General features: G+C 35.8%; 1 protein-coding gene across 2 annotated transcripts; it reads left to right on the top strand.

Moving 5' to 3' along the window:
• Positions 1 to 2,901: 2,901 nt before the first annotated feature.
• NME8 (NME/NM23 family member 8) lies at positions 2,902 to 19,364 on the top strand. 2 transcript variants are annotated; one of them, XM_068203655.1, is made up of 15 exons: positions 2,902 to 2,949; positions 3,043 to 3,100; positions 4,016 to 4,122; positions 5,182 to 5,253; positions 6,292 to 6,408; positions 7,327 to 7,393; positions 8,621 to 8,697; positions 9,957 to 10,049; positions 12,039 to 12,184; positions 13,503 to 13,681; positions 14,810 to 14,954; positions 15,773 to 15,877; positions 16,582 to 16,733; positions 17,757 to 17,901; positions 18,493 to 19,364. In XM_068203655.1, the coding sequence occupies exons 1-15, from the start codon at positions 2,917 to 2,919 to the stop codon at positions 18,713 to 18,715; spliced, it is 1,719 nt and encodes a 572-aa protein (XP_068059756.1). In that variant the 5' UTR covers positions 2,902 to 2,916; the 3' UTR covers positions 18,716 to 19,364. The 2 variants fall into 2 exon arrangements, with proteins under 2 accessions (XP_068059756.1, XP_068059755.1); XM_068203654.1 differs by lacking the exon at positions 6,292 to 6,408 and having other exon boundaries at positions 5,182 to 5,257; positions 7,334 to 7,393.
• The last annotated feature ends 1,615 nt before the right edge of the window (positions 19,365 to 20,979 follow it).

Below are 20,979 nucleotides of genomic sequence, written 5' to 3'. Positions count from 1 at the left end.
AAGTCACTGAAACTGGATTTTCTTAAGATGTGGCAGACACACATGACAGGACACAGTATGCCTGGGCAGGGTTTCAAAAATAAATTGGATATGAGGACAATTTATAGTTCTGTAACAACATGCATATGTGAAATGTCTGCAGTTTAGAGACACCAACATTTAATTCGTGAACATTCTCAAGTCTTTACCTTCACACAGAAATTCCCACCAGTTACAATACCTGTAAGAGTTAATACATGAAAATAGCCACACTGTACTCTGGACCAATTGTGCTTTCTTTGTGTATAAATAAGTTTTGCCTTTATCTTCTGTGACTTTTGGGGGGCTGCTGAGATGCAAATGTGCATCTTTAAAATGACAACTTTTTTTTGTACCAGCATGATGACTGACCTCCACTGATAGTGTATGAGCATGGGCAGTCACCACTGTTTGGCTTTTGAGAACCTCTTTTGGTCACCAGGACTGCCACTAAAAACTTCCTCTTTTAGTCTCCATTGTCTCACAATTTGTAAGTAAGACAGAGTGAAGGCAGATCATTAATTAGGTGCCAAGATTAATTTTCTCACATGTTAAAAGGATAAAGTTGACTCTCCCTAGAGTAAAGGAAGCAGAGGAAATAGTGACACTTCCTCCCAACCTTTCACTCCATTTCTCTCTCAGCCTGTATCTCAGCTGTTTGTGCCATGTCAACCCCAGACTGATAAAATAGGGTGATGGGGGGGAAAACAACCCTTGGAGATGGAGCAGAGACGGGGCTGGGCTGGATAAAGCATGGGGGAGGCCGTTAGGGCCGTTGAGGGGTGGCAGTTGGGCGGCCACAGAGTGTCCCCAGGCGAGTGGCTGCTCCAGGATAGGTGCAAGTGGGCTGGGGGGGGGCTGTGTGCTCCTGAGCGGACTCCCACCTCAGAGCTGAGTGGTACCCAAGCCACTGAGCTGTGGTATGCCTACTGTGGAGGGTGTGAGTCAAACCATGGGGTACACGAGTGTCTGGGAGCTCTTCCTGGTTATGACATCTGGTGTAGAGCACAGTCAGCCCTGAACTGGCCTGTGTGTCTGTGCATTTGTTCACTTGCACATGTTTCTCTGTTTGTGTGTGTGTGTATGTGAGGGCAGATGATCCACCAGAGTGCCACCTAGGAACTCCCAAGGATTCACTGTCACACACAAGAGCTTATGCTCAGGGTGTTATGTGTCTGTAAGCACATAGACACAGCAGCACGTCAAAGTCTCACAAGCTCTTGGGTATCTTCATGTTTATATGTGTGATGAGGGTTTGTGCTAAGATGTTGAATGGCTACCTGCAAAGACTGTGCATATTTGAATATCAGTTTGACAGTGTATCTGATTGGGCACCCAGATCTATTTTTATGTCTAACTAGTTCAAGAAAGCAGTTTTGGTTGTAAAGAATGTAGTAAGAGATGCGGAGTTTGCATATCCATCATGAAGCATGGATAGAAAAATGCCTTTTGTCAAGATTACAGAAACATGTTACCCATATCATAGACAAAGGAGAAAACCTGCTTGTCTGTTCAGGTTTAATCAGTATAGTACTGAGTGCATTACTGAGGGAATGTTATGTGAAAATGTTATTTAAAAGTACAGACATGTAGCCTTCACATGTCTGTCACATACAGCTACTATGCCAGAATAATGTGCACATTTGCATATTTTCATACAGCAGCACCTCTCTCTTCTGCAGTGCTTTGCTTTGTCATCTGAGTGTGTATGACTGCATATTTTTAGTTGGAGAGCATGTGTAGAACGATTGGGATGTATAGACCATTTTCATGTGTTGGTTTATGTTTTGCAGAACTGATCTTGCAATGAATTGACTGCTATTGTTCAGTGACAGAAGGTAACAATGAAAGATAGGTTATTTTGATGAAGATTTCCTACTAATGTGACACATTTCCATCTGCCAGTTCCCTCTAGTGTCAGTAGTCAGCATCATCTCCTTAGAGTCTTTAAAGGATAGGAATTAATGCCATGCTTTGTACCACCACCTGGTTTAAGGGATTTGAAGAAAGCCAGAATTTAAAATTTTAATTCTTACCAACAATTTTACATGAAATATGAAACAAGCATGAGGGTAAGAGCTCTTATATTGTCTTTTATGCCTCAATCTGCGATCTGAAGAGAACAGCTTTGGTGAGTGTATCAGGATAGTTCAAACCCTGGACATATTTGCTGGTTGACTTCTCAATTAGCAATGCCAGAGGAGGTCACATTCATGGGGGCCTATCATTTTCCCTGAGGCAAAGACCACCATATTAACCAAGAACTCTAGAAACTCAAGCTGAGCATGCTGAAGTCAAACTCCATCCACATATGTATCAGAGCTGTTCTGTCCAGTTCACAGTTCATTGTCTATCATAAATATATGAAGGACATTTTTCATTAATGACAGCCTGATGAATATATCAGGATTCAGTTTGGGACTTTAGTTATTGGGGCACAAGTATGTCATTCCTTTTTATGTATCCAAGCAGACAGGAAGACTGATCTGATGTTATTAGAATTGAAGCTCTTTAATCAATATTTTTCTGAAATGGTCCAGTGTTACAGCAGCTGTCATCCCACCAAAGTGCCTGTGGCTATTCTGAGCAGAGTGATTATAAGCTTGAAAGATTGTTGAGGTCAAAAGTTTTGCAAAGTCTAACAGATTAAGATAATAAATTTTCTTCTTTTTCTTGTGCCATGTGGGTTTTGCAAACAAGCTGTATATTTCTCCACAGAATTCCAAAGTGTAGTATTAACTACCATCATTGTAGGGGCTTCAGTTGAGTTAATTGCTAAGGGAATCAGAAAGCAGTGATACTTGGAGAACCATAAAATCAGTTCTGTATGTCACATGGTCTTGTAAAAAACTTTTAAAATGCTTTGGATTTCAATATTTTTCCTATAATCACAGGAAAATGGCTGGTAAGAAGAAAGAAATCCAGCTCCAGGTATAAATCCTTATTACTTGAACAACTTTAGAGGGAAATAGATGCTCTTTCTTCCTTTTTAGAATGTTAAAATCTTAATTAATTTTGTTGCAGACCGTAATAACCAATCAAAACCAGTGGGATGAAATGCTGCAGATAAAGGGTATAGTAGGTACCTACAGTTGATATTTTATTTTTAAACTTTCATGGACATATGTGCAGGTTTTCATATTTATATATTAGCTTTAATAGATACTCTAGAAGACTAGCACCATATCTTTTAAAAAGCAGCTATTTTAATATATATTTGTAAAGGTATATCATTGAACCATAGAATTCTTTCATTTGGAAAAGACTTTTAAGATCATATTTTACAATTATGAATATACAGTATCTTATATGATACTTATCAAAATAATATTTATTTAAATTTTGGTTTTTTATACTGCTGTACACCAGTGTTTAGAAAATACCTTTCCAATATGGTGTTCTCCATAGTAGAGAGTTGGATGATTCTGTGTGTAAAATTTTTCACAGAATAACTAATTATTGCAGCATTCTAGAGAGTGCATGTTCCATGATGTGCATTATTCCCAGTTTTCAGTTCATTTAGTCAAGTAACAGTCTCCTAGGTCTCCTAAGAACTGTTTTTTCTGTAAAAGGAAAAAATCTGTAGCAGTATCATATCTACAGAGGGATAGTAATAGGCAAAGGCTCAGGGAGGTGAAAATCCTGTAGAATAAATGTCTAGATAAGAATGAAAATGAACAGTGGGAAAGAAGAAGAGAAAATAAAAGGAATATGAGATAAAAGTTTCTATTTGGATTAATAATCTCAAATAGTATTCAAATATTTCAAAAGTAATTGAAATTAAAGAGTATGTATCCAGTAATGTATCCACTGAATCCATTGATGCATTCATGATACATTCATTGTCTAGAAGAGGACTGAAAGATCCATGTGAATGCCTTCCCAGTGCTGCTTCAGTGCAAACATAAAGGTCTCATTTTATGAGTTCCTCAAGTCATCTGTTTATAATTCCAAACCTCAAGTCATCTGTTTATAATTCCAAACTATTACCTTTTAGTAATAGATGTGTATCAAGCTTGGTGTGGTCCTTGCAAAGCTGTGCTGAATTTATTGAAAAAACTAAGGAATGACTTTAGCGAAGACAATGTGCTACATTTTGCCGTGGTAAGGATATAAATCCTGTGTGTGACTATCTTTATGTTTTGATTTAAATATATCTTCTGATCTGCATATGCAGAGCTTTCATTTTACTGTCCTTATACTGAGTTGCCATAATTTTGGCTTGGTTTCTTTCCCTGCATATGTCCTCATAAGACTTTGTTTAGAAGTAGATTAGAAATGGTAATAAATATGTAAGAAGCTATAATAAAAAAGAGCTGATATCCCACAACTTTTGTTTTCCTTGATGAGATTGCAGAAATATTCAAAAGCCAGACTACATAACTTTTAGTTTTAAGTCTCTGCATTATGGACCATTGCATTTAAAGTTCTTACATCCCTGAAAACCTTTTGCATCTTTTTTGCAAATTTTACCTTTTATTTGATTTTTAAGAAAACAGAAAGGGGGAAATTTAAAAAAAAATCACAAAACTGTAGTAGTAAAAATACTTGTTTACACTAGCAGTATATATATATATATACACACATATATATATATATACACACATATATATGAGTGTATTATACCTCCTATTTAAAAATGATACATTTGTTTCAAAGACTCAGTTTATCCAAGATGTTGACCAAGTTTATCCTTTTTCACCTTAGTGAACACTTAAAATTCCACAATGAAAGAACTTTTCAGAAAAAAACCATAAATTTTCTATACATTAAAAAGGCAGAGAGTTATGTTCCAAGGCTATCTCGTGCTTTCATATTGTTGACCACATTTCACAAAAACATTATTACACTGGATAAGCTCTTCCATCAAGACTACATTGGCTACTTCTACATTTATATATTTTATGGTAACCTACATGAGAAAATAGTATCAAGAGAAGGTATTTTTCCATGATTAATTGCTGAAATACGAAGGGAGGACAATCCCATGTTACCAAAACAGTTCTTCATCACTATAAGGACTATTAGTTGTATTTAGGACTGTAGTTTGAGTTTGCAACACCAAAGTATTTAAGAGTGGGGTTTTCCTGTGAGTAAAAAAGTTTTCTTTATACATGCATACATACTTATGTAAGCAAATAATCTTTTTTTGTCTGACTTCAGGCAGAAGCTGACAGCATTGAAATCCTGAAACCATTTAGGAGGAGCTGTGAACCTGTGTTTCTTTTTAGTGTTGTAAGTACATCACATCAGTTTTTTTAATGTGCTGCCTACTTCTGCCTTAACTTTTCAATAGATTTTAAAATAGATGTGAAGCTGTACAAATCCTACCTTTACATTTTATATTATGTAGGATGGTAGTATCTGATGTTTTTTGCTTGAGCTGTTTCCCTTGCCTGAATCTGGCGGTTCTCAAGCACATTTTTGTTGTAGCTGTTGCACATACAGTCACAAAGAATTGTGGTAGTCACTGTTTTGGTAGTTAGTGATAAATCCAGGTAAATTTTCCAGGTTTGCCTTACATAAAGTGCCAACATGTGGTTACACTGAAATGATTATTTTATGCGTACTTTTCATCAAGGAAAGAGAGTTTACGTTTCCTAGCATTACAAGATTTTTAAGATAACAAATAAAATTGTGTTTTCATACTTGAGGAACTGGAGCAATTAATCATATATTTATTATCTCTCACTGATGGACACAGAAAGCTTTTTCTCCTAGGACACAGCTGTAGTGCACTTGTCACTTAAGAAAAGATGGGGGTTGTTTTAACTTGATGGTGCCAGGACATGAATTTCTACAAGCGAGGACCAAGGATATTCACACTTTCAGGACTCTTTCAGGTTTGAATCTGAATACTGCCTAGAAATTTTGGCAGTATTCTTGGTCACCATTAGCTTCACTATTGTGCACCTGAATGTGGTAGAGAATGCACTGAAAAGTCACACAAGCACACACATGGGAAACTCCATGTTACAGAAGTTAAGAACAAATAAAATCCATATTTGCATCTGCTTCCAACTGTATCATTAGTATTGAGCCTAGAAATAAACATGGAAAATTTGGTAAAGAAAGAAGTAAGGAATTAAATGCACAAAAGTTTCATTCTGAAATAATAGAGGCAGTAGTAGCTTTGGTATTCCCTTCAGTGGGCATAAGAAATGATCCTGTAGCTGGAAAAAATTAGCAAGATATTGCATATTTCAAAAATTCAAGTTAATATGTAAATTAAGTGATGAAATCTCACTGAGAGTGTTATTTTCTCTTCAACAGCATGGTAAAATTCTTGCAATGGTGAAAGGTGTAAATGCTCCTCTCATAACAAAGATAGTAACAAATTTAGTGCAAGAAGAGAGGGAAATTGCAGCTGGAGAGAAGGAACGTGCTGAGGTACTCACAAACCAGATACTTATGCATAAATGTGTATTTTCATTACGCTTACACTATTTCTCTAAATGTCTATGATAGTGTTTAATTTTTCATATTTTTGCCCTAACAATAAAATGATATATATAATGTGCCTTTTTTTTTAGAAATCAAGTAAAATTATCTGGGTTCTAAGACACTTTTAAAGATCATCTAGCCCGACTCCTCTTGCCACAGGCACTGTCACCTTTCACTAGATCAGTTTGCTCAAAGACATGGGGATTGCTCTGTAACTAATGAATCCAGTTTGCTACAAAAAACAAAGGCCATTCAACAAGTTTATTCTATCACCTTTGACTCCTGACTTCTAGGTAACATGAGGACATAAGGACACCTCAGTCTGACCTCAACAGCCTGCACTGTGAAAGATCCCACTGTTGGAATTCACAGTAGCAGCAGAGTCAATTCTCCCTTGTTGCTTGTTCTCCTCAGAACTGCCAAATTTCCATTATGGTACTTCATATAAACTTCACAAACTTACAGGTTAGACTGACAACGTAAGAAATGGAGAGATGGAGGGAATGCCACTAGCTCATAAATGTTTTAGTAATCTTTTTTCTTTCAGGACCAAGTATTTTTTATATATAACTTAGGAACTACATCATATGAAACAAAGACATGGGAAATAATCATGTCTCATTGCTTGCTTTGTTAAAATGGAGATGGAAGAACTCCACTTAGAGTAAAAAGCTTTTTAACAAATTGAAATTCAGTTAAGGAAAATCAGGCTGACCAAAGGTCCTTCTTAGAATTGCTTGTTTTCCAGAGTAGCAAATCCATTCTTACATTAAGATAAATGTGTTGTAAAGATGTGACAGCTGTGTTTGATGACTTTGCTTTTGCACTGGTGGTGCACTTTTACTCCATTGGCAATTACCTTAGGTAGAAGAAATCGTTTTTCCTCAAGAAGGTTCATCAGAAGGGTCTGCTGAGGAGGCTGTAGAGGAAGGTAAATATATTTGATTTACTTTAGAAATGTTAACAGAAAGAAAAAGAACAGATATCTTTTGATTAATAATTGTCTACATCTAATACTAAGAGACCTTCTTTTGGTTGTATTAATGAAATGCTATGATTGAGCTTTCTTCTGTAAGGAATTAATTTACTGGACTGTCATCATCAACATTGTCACCTCCACACTGGGAACCTTCAGACTTTAGAGAGAAGTGATATCCCAGGGAATTTTTCAGTGTAAAATTAAGGCCTGAAAATCACTTCTATACAGTCCCTGTCTGAGCTATGTACTTCTGTTGAGGTGGAGTACTAATGGATGAGGCCAACCTGAGAGGATTGGAAGAGTTAATCTGTGAAGCAGTGGCATGCCTACTCTCAGATTATTCTTTCACCAGATTAGATTTGATAACAGATTTTAAAAAGAACATAAATTCATAGTAGTAGGATAAGCTTCCAAAAAAGATTGAAAAATAGGCACCGTCCTGTTTAAAAGTCCTGTCTGTGATTTATCTCAGGTTTTTCATTAGCTGAGACCTACATCTTTTCTATTTTTATTGTTATCTGTGGTTACTGAATGTTCCTACTGCTTCATCTATGCAGAGAATGCCATTCTACAATCCTGAGATGGAACAAACTCCTCCATCCTCTCCTTCTTCTTGATCTTGCTTTTTTTTTTTCCCTCCCTGTGAGAGGCATTAGATCACAGTCATGGCATCCCTTTTCCTTCCTCTTCATGTTTTGTTTTTGGGTTTTTTTTGGTTTTTTTTTTTTTTTAATTGTATGGTTCAATTGATATATTCCTGACCTCAGCTTTAGCCTATATTTTTTCTCGTAAACCCCGATACCTAGAAGTACAGTATTATAATTTAAAAATTATCTACAGACTTCACACTAATCCCCAAAATCTAAACATGATAGAAAGTCAGAAAACAGAGCTTTAGCTCAGGTTCAGCTTCAGGTTAGGGGATCTCTTAGATACTTTAATACACTAACATTTGACAGGAATATTTTCCTTAACACATGCAGTTGCTTAAGTGTTTGTAGTATTGGTAACAAGTAGTAGTCTGCTGTTTCCATTATCACTATCTTAAATTCTTCTACAGTTTTTGGGATCTGATTGAGTTACAGTCAAAAGTTTAACTGTAAACTTCAGGTCCAGTAAAGAAGATTCCCTTTATTTTGATGAATGTATTACTTAGCACATTATTTTTCGCTTTTTCAGAAGTACTCACTTATTCTGTTGGAATTATAAAACCTGATGATGTCTTAGCAGGACGTGTAGAAGAAATTAAAAAAAAGGTAGAGAGAATTTTAAAGTATTCATTTATTCTATTTATTTAAGAGGCACAATAGCAAAATGTAAGGTTAAGTAGATCCTAATTTATGCCCAGACTTTGGACCAGAATCTGATAAAGCTTCTTTGCTAAGGATAATAAAAGCGCAATAAATTTTACCTGAAATAATATGACATTCAAATTTATACTATTGCTTTAATATTCTATGCCAGCAGAGGTTAGACATTGATTCATATTGCTTTTGTCACGAAAAAAAATAATAAAAAGCCTTATAACAATATAACAATATATATCAAGACCAAATTAAAAGAATTTTAATAAGTGTTATGACAGGGACTGTGACCTTTGCAGGAAATCAGATTGCTATATAGGTTGTTTCTGCAATTACTCTACCTTAGCTGGAAAGGCAGGAAGCTCAGTAAAGGCAAAAAAAAAAAAAAAAAAAAATAAAACAAAAAAAAAAAAAAAAAAAAGGCAGTGCTTGAAAAGAGTTTAGCTGCAGCAGCTGCTACTTGGCTCGTGAGGTGTGTTTTCCAACACTGGTTGCACAGTCAGCCTTTTTGGGGCAGGTGGAAAACACTCAGCAGCACCACAGGGGCTTTTACAGAGCAGAGTGCTGGTACACAGGTTAATATTGGTGTATCATCAGTACTGGGTCTGTACTGCCTTTGCTGTTAAAATATCAGTGTAGGGTACAAACCTCATTCCAATGTACTGTGAATTTGATGCAAGTCATATGTGTGCATCTCTCACAAATGCTTGCATTTAGTGCAGTAACCTAGCTTAAAACAGAAAATCATAAAGTAGACTCCATTTTTCCTTATTTGCTGTTTCTAAAGCCAAGAAGTTTAGTCTAATACAACAACTGTTAACAAGTGCACATTTATGTGACTACTATGGTTACAATATAATTTATAACATTGCTACATAAGCTGTATGTTTACCACTCACAGTGATCCAATGCAGTTTAATCAATGTGAAATAAAAGGTATTACTTACGATTGAATGAATGTACTTCATACATTGACCCGTACTGTATTTTTTCTCAAACATTAACTTCGGGATATTGTAATCCTGAATTTAGTGAAGTGCTTTGAAAGGCTGGAAGTTCAGTTTAGGCAAAGAAAGCAGTTATATTTTGAATATTTCAGAGAATTTTAAATTTAACATAGCTTCCAAAACCAATCTTTAGATTTACAATAAGATATGATTTTGTATGTATCCATTTTCAAATGCCCCTAAGTAATAACTGAATAATTTCAGATTAAAGATGCAGGATTTGACATTAAAGCAGATGAGGAGAGAATGCTTACTGAAGAGGAAATCAGAGTATTTTATGCCCGGAATAAAGAAGAGGTAAAAACAAACTAAAAACCTAAATGAAAGGAACAGGTGCAACATATAATTGTCACCAAATGTGCTTGCAAATCTCTGTATGGTAAATTTTAAGTATACTGAAGAACTGAATTAATGTAGATTTATTACATAAAAAATATATATTCTCTATCCCTTTTCTTTCACTGACTCATATAAATATGACTATGTAGCAATCTAATATTCAAACCAAATTAAACTGACCTCCAATTACATGCTAAAAGATTTAGGTCTTCTTTCTGCTATCTAAATGTGCATGATCCTTAGACATCGAGCTAAATTGATAACACTATTTATCAAAATAAAATTATTATACTGATTTTAAAACGTGTTATGACAGGCCTATTGACCTTTATAGGAAAGAAAATTAGAGTGCCATATAGATTATTTCTGCAATTACTCAACTTTAGCTATTAGGTGCTGAAATGTGGCACAAACCCTAAATCCAATGTCTTCTATGTGACACTGTATATATTTTTTTCCAGCCAGAAAATAAGTGACATTACATATTATATTTACTATTTCTTTCCAGATTTTATCATGGGGTAATTCTGGGAATAAACATGTGCACAGGCAGAGAGGGAAAGCATCTCAGCCAAAATCTATTTTTGTGCCTTCTCCTATATTCCTATATTAGGAGACAAAAAATACATAAAGACAGAGATAAAGTTCAAGAAAATAATTAAATTAGGCTGTCCACCACTAAATGGCAATGGTCTAGCAAACTAGCACCTGGATATGGTCATATTTTCCAGCAGCGTGCTAACTAAAATTAACTCTTCAGAAGGATCTGAGACAAAAAATGAAGTTCCTTAGCAAATATTTATACCTTCTTCTATAAATGTAAGATAGACAGAGACTGGAATTATATTAAATCAGTTTGATTTTATTAGAGGGAGCAATGGAAGTGTTCACCTAATCTGAAGAAGAAGGTGGGAAGCTATTCCTGTGGCATTCCAAATGAATAAAAGTGAGATGAGATGGTTCCTACTAAAGTCAGAGAGAAAAAAGAAAACTGATAGTAATCACTAGATGGCTGTACTGTGGTTTAGAAAGGAAGTAACAGGGAGATCTTGTAAGAAACCATGAAGAGCTTGCTTTTAGCAAAGTTGGGATTGTAGGTTAGACAGAGGCAGTTTTGAAACAGAGGTAAAAGTAACTTAACTTCATGGGAATAGCAGCCAAATTTGAGACTAATTTGTTCATCTTGGGAAATGGGTTAAGAATATGCTTAGATATGAAGATAATTGAAAGAGAAAAGTAATGAATTGAAAGCATATATGTGAATACTTTATCCTCATATTACTAAAGGAAAAAAAACTACCATATGCAAAGACATGATGCTGGCTGTCAAATATTTAAAAGTAGAATAGATATCCCCAAGAAAATGGTGAAATCAAAAAAATTAAAAACGCACACCACAAGTTTCAAAAGTTATTTTGATGGAAATGTACTTTTATAGGATTGAAAGTTGAAACTGAAGGGAAAAGCACATAGCAAAGCAAATGAAGGGAGAGCCTACAAATGTCTTGCAAACAGCTCAGTGTTCTATATTTAAAGCCAGGTATATGACTTTTAGTTTCAAAAATTATTCACAGAACTGTATTGCAGTTTCTTATGTCACACTACATGCTGTATTACAAGATTAGCAAGTGATCACATTGAATTTCTAGATAATTTTCTTCATTCTTGTCATTTGCATTTTAACCTGGAAGAACATCTAGTTCTTGTTTAAAGTAGTTATATGACTTTCTTTATCTCAATTTACATTTTTTTTAGACATTTGATAATGTTGTCTCAAATGACTGATAATAAATCTCCCCAAACAATCTATCAGAGTTCTGAGGAAAGTATGTGATTGCCAATTTGGAACAGGAATAGATGAGTTACTTTAAAAGCATAATTGTCTCACTTCCAATGACAAACTCAGAGTTCCTGCAATTCATAGCGGGGGGAAATTATGTTTTTTAGCCTGACTTTGATGCATTTGTTCAATTCATGATGAGTGGACCATGCCATGTTTTGATAATCACTAAAAAAGAAGCAACTGATGCTATTCCTCAATGGATAGAACTACACAAAACAAGTGAGTCTGCTGAGCCTGAGGAGCCAGTCAAGTAAGTACCAAGTGAAAATGTGTATCTGTGATTCAGTCACAGTGTTCAGAGCACACCATAAACCAAGGCATGTTCCTACAGACACAGACGTGTCCATGCGTGCAGGTCCAGGGAGCAGGAAGAGTTCATCATCTAATCCTTTACAGGACCACCAGTAGAGATGCAGCCCCAGTTCTCATGGGAATTCAGAAATTCCTTGCTTCCTAGTTAAAGAAGACAAGCCAAGGTCATTGATCTCTTTGAACTCACCTTCAGTGGGTTCTCAGAACAATGGGAACAATGACACACGTCAAAGCTGATGTAGTCCTTGCAATTCTAGTTCACCCATGCCAGGGCACTGCCTGCACTGCCTGCACTGAAGGTTGCACTCTTTCCCATGTTTACCCCAATGCTCCTTGGGAAGCCGTAGATATGGCCCAGGGCAAACCAGGGCACACCTGAGGCATGCTTTTCTCCCTGGAAACACTGTAAAAGCCAGCAGAGCAGGGGAAGTGTACTGGGGTTTGGGTCCCCACCCTGCTCCAAGACACAAAAAAATTTGTAAGGATTAGATGTTCACAACCATGGTATCTTGAAATGTGTGCTTTTCTTCACTGCCGAGGGTTTGTAGAGAATTTTAAGGATGATAGTTGTATACACAGCCTCGGACAATAGAGTATTCAAAAATTCAAAAATTCAAATATCAGATCAAGTTTTATATTTAGACATTTACTTAAAGCAACATGAGCTTAAATACTTTGTCTGAAAATGAATTTATTATAGTAATTGACATTTTTGTCGATGCCTGCTGCATCCCTTTCTGCATTAATTCAGTACAGCTGGGGAATATTGCATTTCCTACAAGTGGCTAAGAGGGACTTCATTTACACAGCTAAACAAACAGGCGAGAAACAATGAGAAGTGTCTCTGTTATCAACTACTCTGTAGTGCTATCATTTTTTTGATCATGCTGTACATAAATTAAGCACAAGACTTCTATTGATCATTCATTATACACTGTACACTTGTCAATAGTAATTCTATCTCATGAAACAGAGAAACTATTTTGGATAAGCTAGAGGGGAATTTTTAAAGCAGCCTGGCTGAGATTTCTCCTTCAGAGCACATGATCATACACTTTTTGAAAAGATTAATAATTCTCTTCTCAGAAATATTACTTTACTCATGAATCTGAATTTAATAAAAACTTAGTTTTGCATTCTATTCTTATGTTTCACTAAATTTTAATAAAATATCTTCAAATATCTTTGTCTTCAAAAATTCAGTTTGTTAACACTAAGCAGTGACTTAAATACTATATTACTTCATGTTTCATCAGATTGCCAGGACTCAAGAAAACTGAGAGTCTGGTAAATTTATGTGATGTGCAAGACAGTGTTGAAGATGCCAGCAGACAGCTTGCCTTCTTTTTCCCAAACTTTCATATAAATGAGGCAGAACATCCTGTTGAAAGGACTTTAGCCATAATTAGACCCACTCTCTTGAAGGAAAGGCGAAGTAAGTGCTAATAACTGTATTTTCTATCAAGGCTATATACATACTCTCATAATTTGAATTTTGAATTATAAATTCTAACTCAGTTAAGCAGTTAATGATATTTTTTTTAAGTTATACTGTCTCTCCAGCATTAGGCCAGCAGTAATCTTTGTCTGGAATGAATTTATGAGGTTAATGTTTTTCATATATTGAGAATGTAAATATCAATGATAATTTGTTCCTTTGGTTAATTTTTCAAGAAATTCTGCAGATGAAATATTTCTCGAAGACCTCTCAGAGAAGCTTATATTTTCAAATGTAGTATAGGGGACTATATTTCTCACCATAATAAAGTAGCTGGTATTCCTGAATAGCAGGCTCAAGATAGATCAATGGCAAGGGGAAAACTATCCAGCCCAAGATGTTCTATACTGCATGAGGCAGTGCTGCCCAAATGCAGTTCTAAACAAGACAGCGTTTTTTACAGATTAAGTTAAAAATCTACCCCATTACATGAAGCTTCATCCAAACAAGTTTACTTTTCTTCTCAGTCATATATTTACATTTCTTCCTCAATTTCAGATAGTATTTTTATTTCTAGCTTGAGAATCCCTGTACTTGAGCAATCTTATGTGCAGAGAGCTGAAAGACTACAATTTTGATCTTTCCTTGTGAATTCATTTCCCTTACGGTTGTCTAGCATGTTGCTTAGAGCAGCAGTTCTACAGTTCATGTTTAGGTAATTACACATTAATTTTGTAGGTAATTTTGACTTGTGTCAAATACTGCTTACTTACCCATGTGGTCTTGTAGGACTTAGTTAAATAAACATTCCACCTATTCAAATTCCTTAGACCTTCTTTTGCTGGTAACAACATGTATCATATTTCTCAGTCAGGATTTCCTACCAAGGTTTTTTAAGCAAGAGAAAGCCTAAACACGAAGAGGATCAGTTTTCTGAGTGTCCAGGCAACTAGTGATGCCTCCTAGCAGTTGCTTTAATTTAGTTTCCTATTCTTTAGTTAGGAAACAAATTCACCCATAAAAAATGTAACATTATCATTGAAAAGTCTGTGTCGTTTCTCTACAAGTATGCAAATGAATGAATGGATGGATGGCAATTTAACATTACTTAAATATATTTAACAGATTCCATCCTTCAAAGGATAAAGGATGATGGTTTCCAAATAGCAATGCAGAAAGAAGTAATTCTATCTGAGGACCAAGTACGTACATTTTACAAAGAGCATGTAGATCAAGACTACTTCCCAGTCCTTCTAGAGCAAATGACCAGGTACGCTGAATGAAAAAGGAGAATGTAAATCAATAGAATCCATATAGAATCAGACAAGACTGAAATTTTCAGATTAAATAATTGTTGAATCAGAGACAGAAAGGTCTGGGTTGGAAGGGTTCATTATTGCCCATCTAGTTCCAACCCCCTGCCATGGGCAGGGATACGTTTCACCTGAATAGGTTGCTCAGAGCCCCATCCAACCTGGTGTTGAACACTTCCTGGATAATACATGGCTGCAAGATACAAGTGTCTAAAACTTTAGTAAAAGACAAAATAGGAACAGATAACTGCAGACAATGGAATAATTTCCAAGTACAAGAAATAAAAAAATCAAGCCTTTAAAAGTTACTAGCTACTCCATATTGCTGTATGTATGATGTCTCAGTGGCCAAGTCCACTGATTTGAGTGAAAACAGTTTAGGTCTGCTCTGAAAAGGCTGCATTTAGGTTGTCTGTAGGAGAGCTCCGAAATCTTCAACCAGGCCATGTGCTGGATAACTTGGGGAAGAGAAATAAATAATGTTTGGATATTCTCTTCATATGAAGATGGGACATGACTGAGGCATGATCAGTTTTTCTCTGTCTTGCCATTGTGACAAAACACGGTAGTTTTGCAATTTAAATTAATATTTAAGCCCCATAAGGGTTTATAAACCTGTACCTGTTTAAATAATCAGATCAGTTTTAAGGTCCCCCAACACTGGGGCTCATTTTCATAGTCTGGGCTATATATAATCAAATTACTTTTTAAAAAAGTTCCAGGAGTTTTTGCTCTTTTTTTTTTTTTTTTCAATGCTACTTTTCCCCATGTACAGTGGTCCAACTCTTGTGTTGGCTCTAACACGAGAAAATGCTGTATCACACTGGAGAAGTTTACTAGGTCCAAAGACCCTTGAAGAGGCTAAGGAAAATCCAGCGAGGTAATAGTCACAGAAGTAAACCATCAGTCACAGCTTCCAATTTACCTTCCACATTCCAACTTGTGTAACTATAGTGCCACCATCTGGAAACAGATATGCATTTATGTCGTTTTTAAAGCTTTTCTTGGAGGTAATAGTGTATTACACATAGGAACCTCAGCAATTTTTTGAGCTATAATGGCTGCTAAACAGAATTAACATCTGAGTTTTAAAGAGTGCAATGAAGTGAAAGGGGAACTCGTGAGTCAGAGAAAAAATGCTGGTAATACCTATTCTTAATAGTGGGGGGGTGGGGGGGGTGGAGGGGTGGCTCTTGCAATACCACGATTATTTTTTCTTGAAATACCACTAAGATTTTCTTGTAGCTTATTGAAAACTTTGCATCAGTAGAATATTTTATTTGTGACTAAGTTTCTCCTACACAGTTTATAAACAGACACCTTAGTTCTGGCTGCTTATCACATTGCTCTAGGAAACTGCAATGGTATCTATCCCCTTACCTGCTGCTGACAGAAGTGCCATTTAATTAAGAAATAAGTGGTATTTCTTGGAAATATAACAACACCAGTGTTGGGAGGGAGGGTGTTTATATTTCAGATTTCCAGATCAACAGCAATTTATATTCCCTGGGTTTAGGCTAATTATAGTTCAGAGCTCAAAATGGCTATGCTTTTAAGTAACCTCACTCTTTTAATGACTCCTAGTTTGCGTGCACAGTATGCCATTGAAAATGTACCTATCAATCAGCTGCATGGCAGCTCTACACCCAGCGATGCTCAGAAGGAACTAGAGTTCTTCTTCCCTGAGGAACAAACCTTTGCATTAATCAAACCTGATGCTGCTAAGACTCATAAAGGTAAGGCATTTAGAAAGTATGGGCTATATCTAGTGATGTAATAATTTCTACAAAGGATTAGCAATGCACACTACAGTAAATCACACCAAATGCATTCTTCTGACTCTCTGAAGTACATTTTCTGTGCAGAGAAATGCTTTTATATGGCTTGCATAATTCTGATTGAGATCTCAAATGTGACGTTTCTTTTGCTTAAGCTGCCTATAGGCCTTTCTTCACTGGAATAGTGGTGAATCGAAGAAAGAGAGTTCCTAGCTAAGTTAAACTGTTTAAGGGCAGGGCACTTCTGCAGACTACCTGCCCAGCATCTTTATTATTCAAAGGAGAGAGGCACTTGCCAAACTTGTATCACTTATTTCAGACAGGTATCTCTACTGACTCAAAAGGAGTCATTGCTCAGTTAGATGCATTCCCATCCTTTGTTTTACTTACTCTAAGTGTAAGGGAATAAGGAGAAAAAAAATCAAAATAAAAAGAGCACTATGTAGAATTCAGAAGCTTGTCTTAAGGATGTTTGCTGCCACTCTTTAAAAATCCTCTACCTAGACCTCCTACTTAGCATTATTCTATTCTGTCCTAACAAATTTCAGTAGTCTTTCTAATGCTAATTCATCATTGACTTTTGTGAGTTTATCTTCCTCTCTTGTGAAAATGCAGATTGATTTTGGCCAGCCAGCTGATGTTTGATAGAGCATTACAACTACAGTCCACATTCTGTTCAATGTGAGAAATAACAGTGAATGCTATTGGCATAGTTTATTAAAATCTGGGTTTGATACGTGCATTAAGATGGATAATGCAGTGACAATGGTTTCTGCCTATTTTACAGGACTGTTGAAGTGTTTCTTATGTTTCCATATTTGGTTTGATATTATAAGAAGAATTCTAATAGCTATTGGTGATTTTTTTAGAAAAAGGCATCTAGTATTTTCTGAAACTTTTAAAGTTTGTGTGGTTGGGATTTGCATTTTTTGCATCTAAACCATTTCAAATCAAAAATGAGCTTGTTTGTTATTCTCCTAGATGAAATTATGAAAAAAGTTAAAGAGGCTGGGTTTAGCATCTCAAAGGTAAAAGAACAAGCTTTAACTCGTGAAATGGCTGCACACTTTTACAAGGATCATGAAGGAAAACCCTTTTTTGAAGAGTTGGTGAATTTTATGACACAGTAAGTGTCTTGGTTTACGGTACTGAGGTATGTAAGTAGACATCACACTTTCTACAGTGCCAACAAAACATGCTACACTATAACTGATGCAAGGATTTTACAACCTGTCACTCTTTCTGGCAAGTTTAGTGGCTTCTATCACAGAATACTCTTCCTTTAAAAGGGAGATTTACAATTCTTTTCAAACTTATTGATAGTTTTATTTTGGGTTATATTTTCCCTAAAAAGGAACTGCTTTCCAATGGAATCCTTTTTCTTCTCATGCGGGACAAATATCTTCCTCATAATATTGTTAGGATACCTGATAAAAACAGTATGTATTGTCCTGCTTCAGAAATTATTGGGTGAGAATGTCTTTTGGACAAGAAAATCCAAATATCTGATCATCATAATCTCTTTGGCTTTCAAATATGGGATTTTTCCTTAAACAAAACACACAATAAACAAATTTTAATATTTAAACAGTTTCATAAAATTAAGATAGTTCAATGCTTATTATAACCCTTCATGGTACCTCTGACATTAAAGCTAAGGCTGCATCTCAGAAATCTCAGAATAATGTAAGAGGGTTTTTTTATATTGATTTTACAGGGGTCCATCAGTGATAATGGTCTTATCAAAGGAAAATGCTGTGGAAGAATGGAGGAAACTAATGGGTCCAACCGATCCAGAAGAGGCAAAGAAGACCTGTCCTAAATCAATTCGGGCTCAGTTTGCACATAATATTTTGTCTAATGCTGTTCATGGTTCATCTAATATAGAACACGCAGAGAGAAGCATTCAGTTTGCATTTGGAGAGCTGGATGCAGACTAAACAGTTAAGAGACAGTCTCTGAAAATTGATATTCATGTAATTAGATGGATTTGTCTACCCAACCACTATATTTAAGGCTACATAAACACACATTTTTCTTCAGAGTCCACCCAATTTTAGTTGGGCAGGTTTTGTTATCAGCTCTTCCATATTGCAAAACATAGCAAGGTAACAAGTAACGCCTGCTAGGAGTTTGACACTAGTAATGGTTTCGTTATGTATGCTTAGTAGACGTTTTTTCTTTCATAATTTTAACAGATTTATGCATTTCCAATAGTTCCAGGATTCAAAAGTGTTTTGTGTATAGCTACCTTAAAAGGAGCAAGGACAAGGGTCAAGGAAGGTGATTAAAACACTATTAATGGCACGTCCGCTGGTGATGTGGCTCAAGTTCTGTAGTTCCAAACGTGAGCCAAATGGAACTCCGGGGCCCACTGGCCAACTGTATATGTGTGCATCCCTGGTGAGACTGCTCTGGGCTATTGAGGTCTATTGATTCCCTCAGGACCCTGAAAAACATTTGCATTGTTTATTCATCCTTTTCCTAAATATCTTCTAAGGATTGCTGTCACAGGTAGGATAATAAACTAAAAGTTTATTTCCAGTCCATTTACTTAATTCAAATATATCAGAGGAACTAAAATATAAAGCCAGCTCTTACACAACAGCTATCCTTGACATGTACCTCCTTGCCAAACTAGCGAGTTCATATCCTGTCCAGTCTAACTTGGCTGGCCTTCATGAAGAACACAAACATTATTCTGTAGCTGATGTATTCTCACTTTTACTGTCTAAGTCTGTTGAAGGTTGAGATTCCAAAGAACGGCATTCACTCGAAGCAATTTACTTACATCATTGATTTTACGTGTGAAGTCTAGAAAGAATGAAGTCCTTCTCATATTTTTTTATTGTTCCTATTGTATTGTATTGTACTAGCTGCTATAATGAGCTTCCTGACAAATATTTCTGTTGTGATGGGGAATTTGTTATGATAGACATTCCTACAGCAGAAGTTGGAGTGAGCATTCTCCTGGTGGCCCATTTTCACCTACAGCTGCTTTACTGCCACAAACTCAGCTTGAGGTTCGCTAGCCTGTAGGAGGTTGTAATTAGTGCAGAATTTCTATGTTGCGTCAGAGAGGTGAGTTCTGAGAAACATACTTCAGGATTGCTGTATGATCTTTGGCTTCTTTTTTACTTCAAAAACTCATTAAAACTGTTCTTCCTGGCATTGTTTAAGCACTCTGGGTCTTTTGGATCATGGCATGCTGTACTTTAAGCCAAGAAGCAGCCTCAGAAAATAGTAGATTGCATGAGTAGTGCAATTTCGCATACACCAAAATCAGCTCATTTTCTCAGATCTTTGCTGGAGTTAATGGCTTCTCAACCAGTGGGACAAATACAAAGCTGAAAGTTTAGGTGGGTTTATTTTTTGACAGGAGCAGACATGTTGAAAACAGCAAAGTGCTTTTATGTCTTATTAAGAGTCCATAACATGTGGTGGAAGTTCACAATCAAAGAGCTTGATAAGTATAATACAGAGGTTATGAATACTGTGAATCACTTATTGCTTTGGTCTGAGAATTTTCAGTTTGCTGAGGGGGTACTGTAGCTCTGCCTCTGCCTATTTAAGCATGATGAAATTCTGTATACTGAGTTATTGCTCTTGCTGAACCGTTATCCTCCATACTGCATCACATCACTCTTAAACAATATAACATTTTTGACAGTTTGGTTTAACTACTGGATTTTGAAGGATTTTGTCTATTTGGGGTTCCGTATTCACGTGTGTCATTACAATCCCTGCTTTGTGCTTGGTTAAAGCAATTCAGTAAATTCCATTGAAATATTATGCATAGAACTATGACAGTTTTTTCTTCATGTTGCCTAAGTATCCAAACCCAAACTGAAATGTGGGAACATTTAATTTGTTAATGCTCATTTCTTCTCCTAAATACATTTTTGATCTTAAAGTCTTCTAGCAGCTTTGGAAAGGAGAAATTTAACAGATACATTTTAAAATATCAAACATAACTGTTTTAGTCAGACGTTGAAGAGATTCAGATTTGTAAAGCTTTCATATCTTTAAGAAACAGAGTTTTGTACAATCATCAAAATATGCATTCAAAAGAGTGGCAATCAAAATACTGTCAGCATTTTAAGAGATTATTTTGTCTCTTTAAAAATTTAACTCACCCTGTAGGTATTGCACACATTATTTATACTGCCATCCACTCTACTTTGAAAATTATATTGCTGTGATA

Source organism: Anomalospiza imberbis, chromosome 1 (genome assembly GCF_031753505.1).
Source record: "Anomalospiza imberbis isolate Cuckoo-Finch-1a 21T00152 chromosome 1, ASM3175350v1, whole genome shotgun sequence".
Lineage (NCBI taxonomy): Eukaryota > Metazoa > Chordata > Aves > Passeriformes > Viduidae > Anomalospiza > Anomalospiza imberbis.
Note: the sequence above shows the minus strand (reverse complement) of the source record. Positions and strands in the feature narration are given on the sequence as shown.

What these genes read in the sequence shown, in the direction of transcription:
- NME8 (XM_068203655.1), top strand. Translation starts at nt 2,917, where the DNA reads ATGGCTGGTAAGAAGAAAGAAATCCAGCTCCAG. An exon ending in AGAAAGAAATCCAGCTCCAG is followed by an intron (nt 2,950 to 3,042) that starts GTATAAATCCTT and finishes ATTTTGTTGCAG; the next exon opens with ACCGTAATAACCAATCAAAA. An exon ending in ATGCCCGGAATAAAGAAGAG is followed by an intron (nt 10,050 to 12,038) that starts GTAAAAACAAAC and finishes TATGTTTTTTAG; the next exon opens with CCTGACTTTGATGCATTTGT.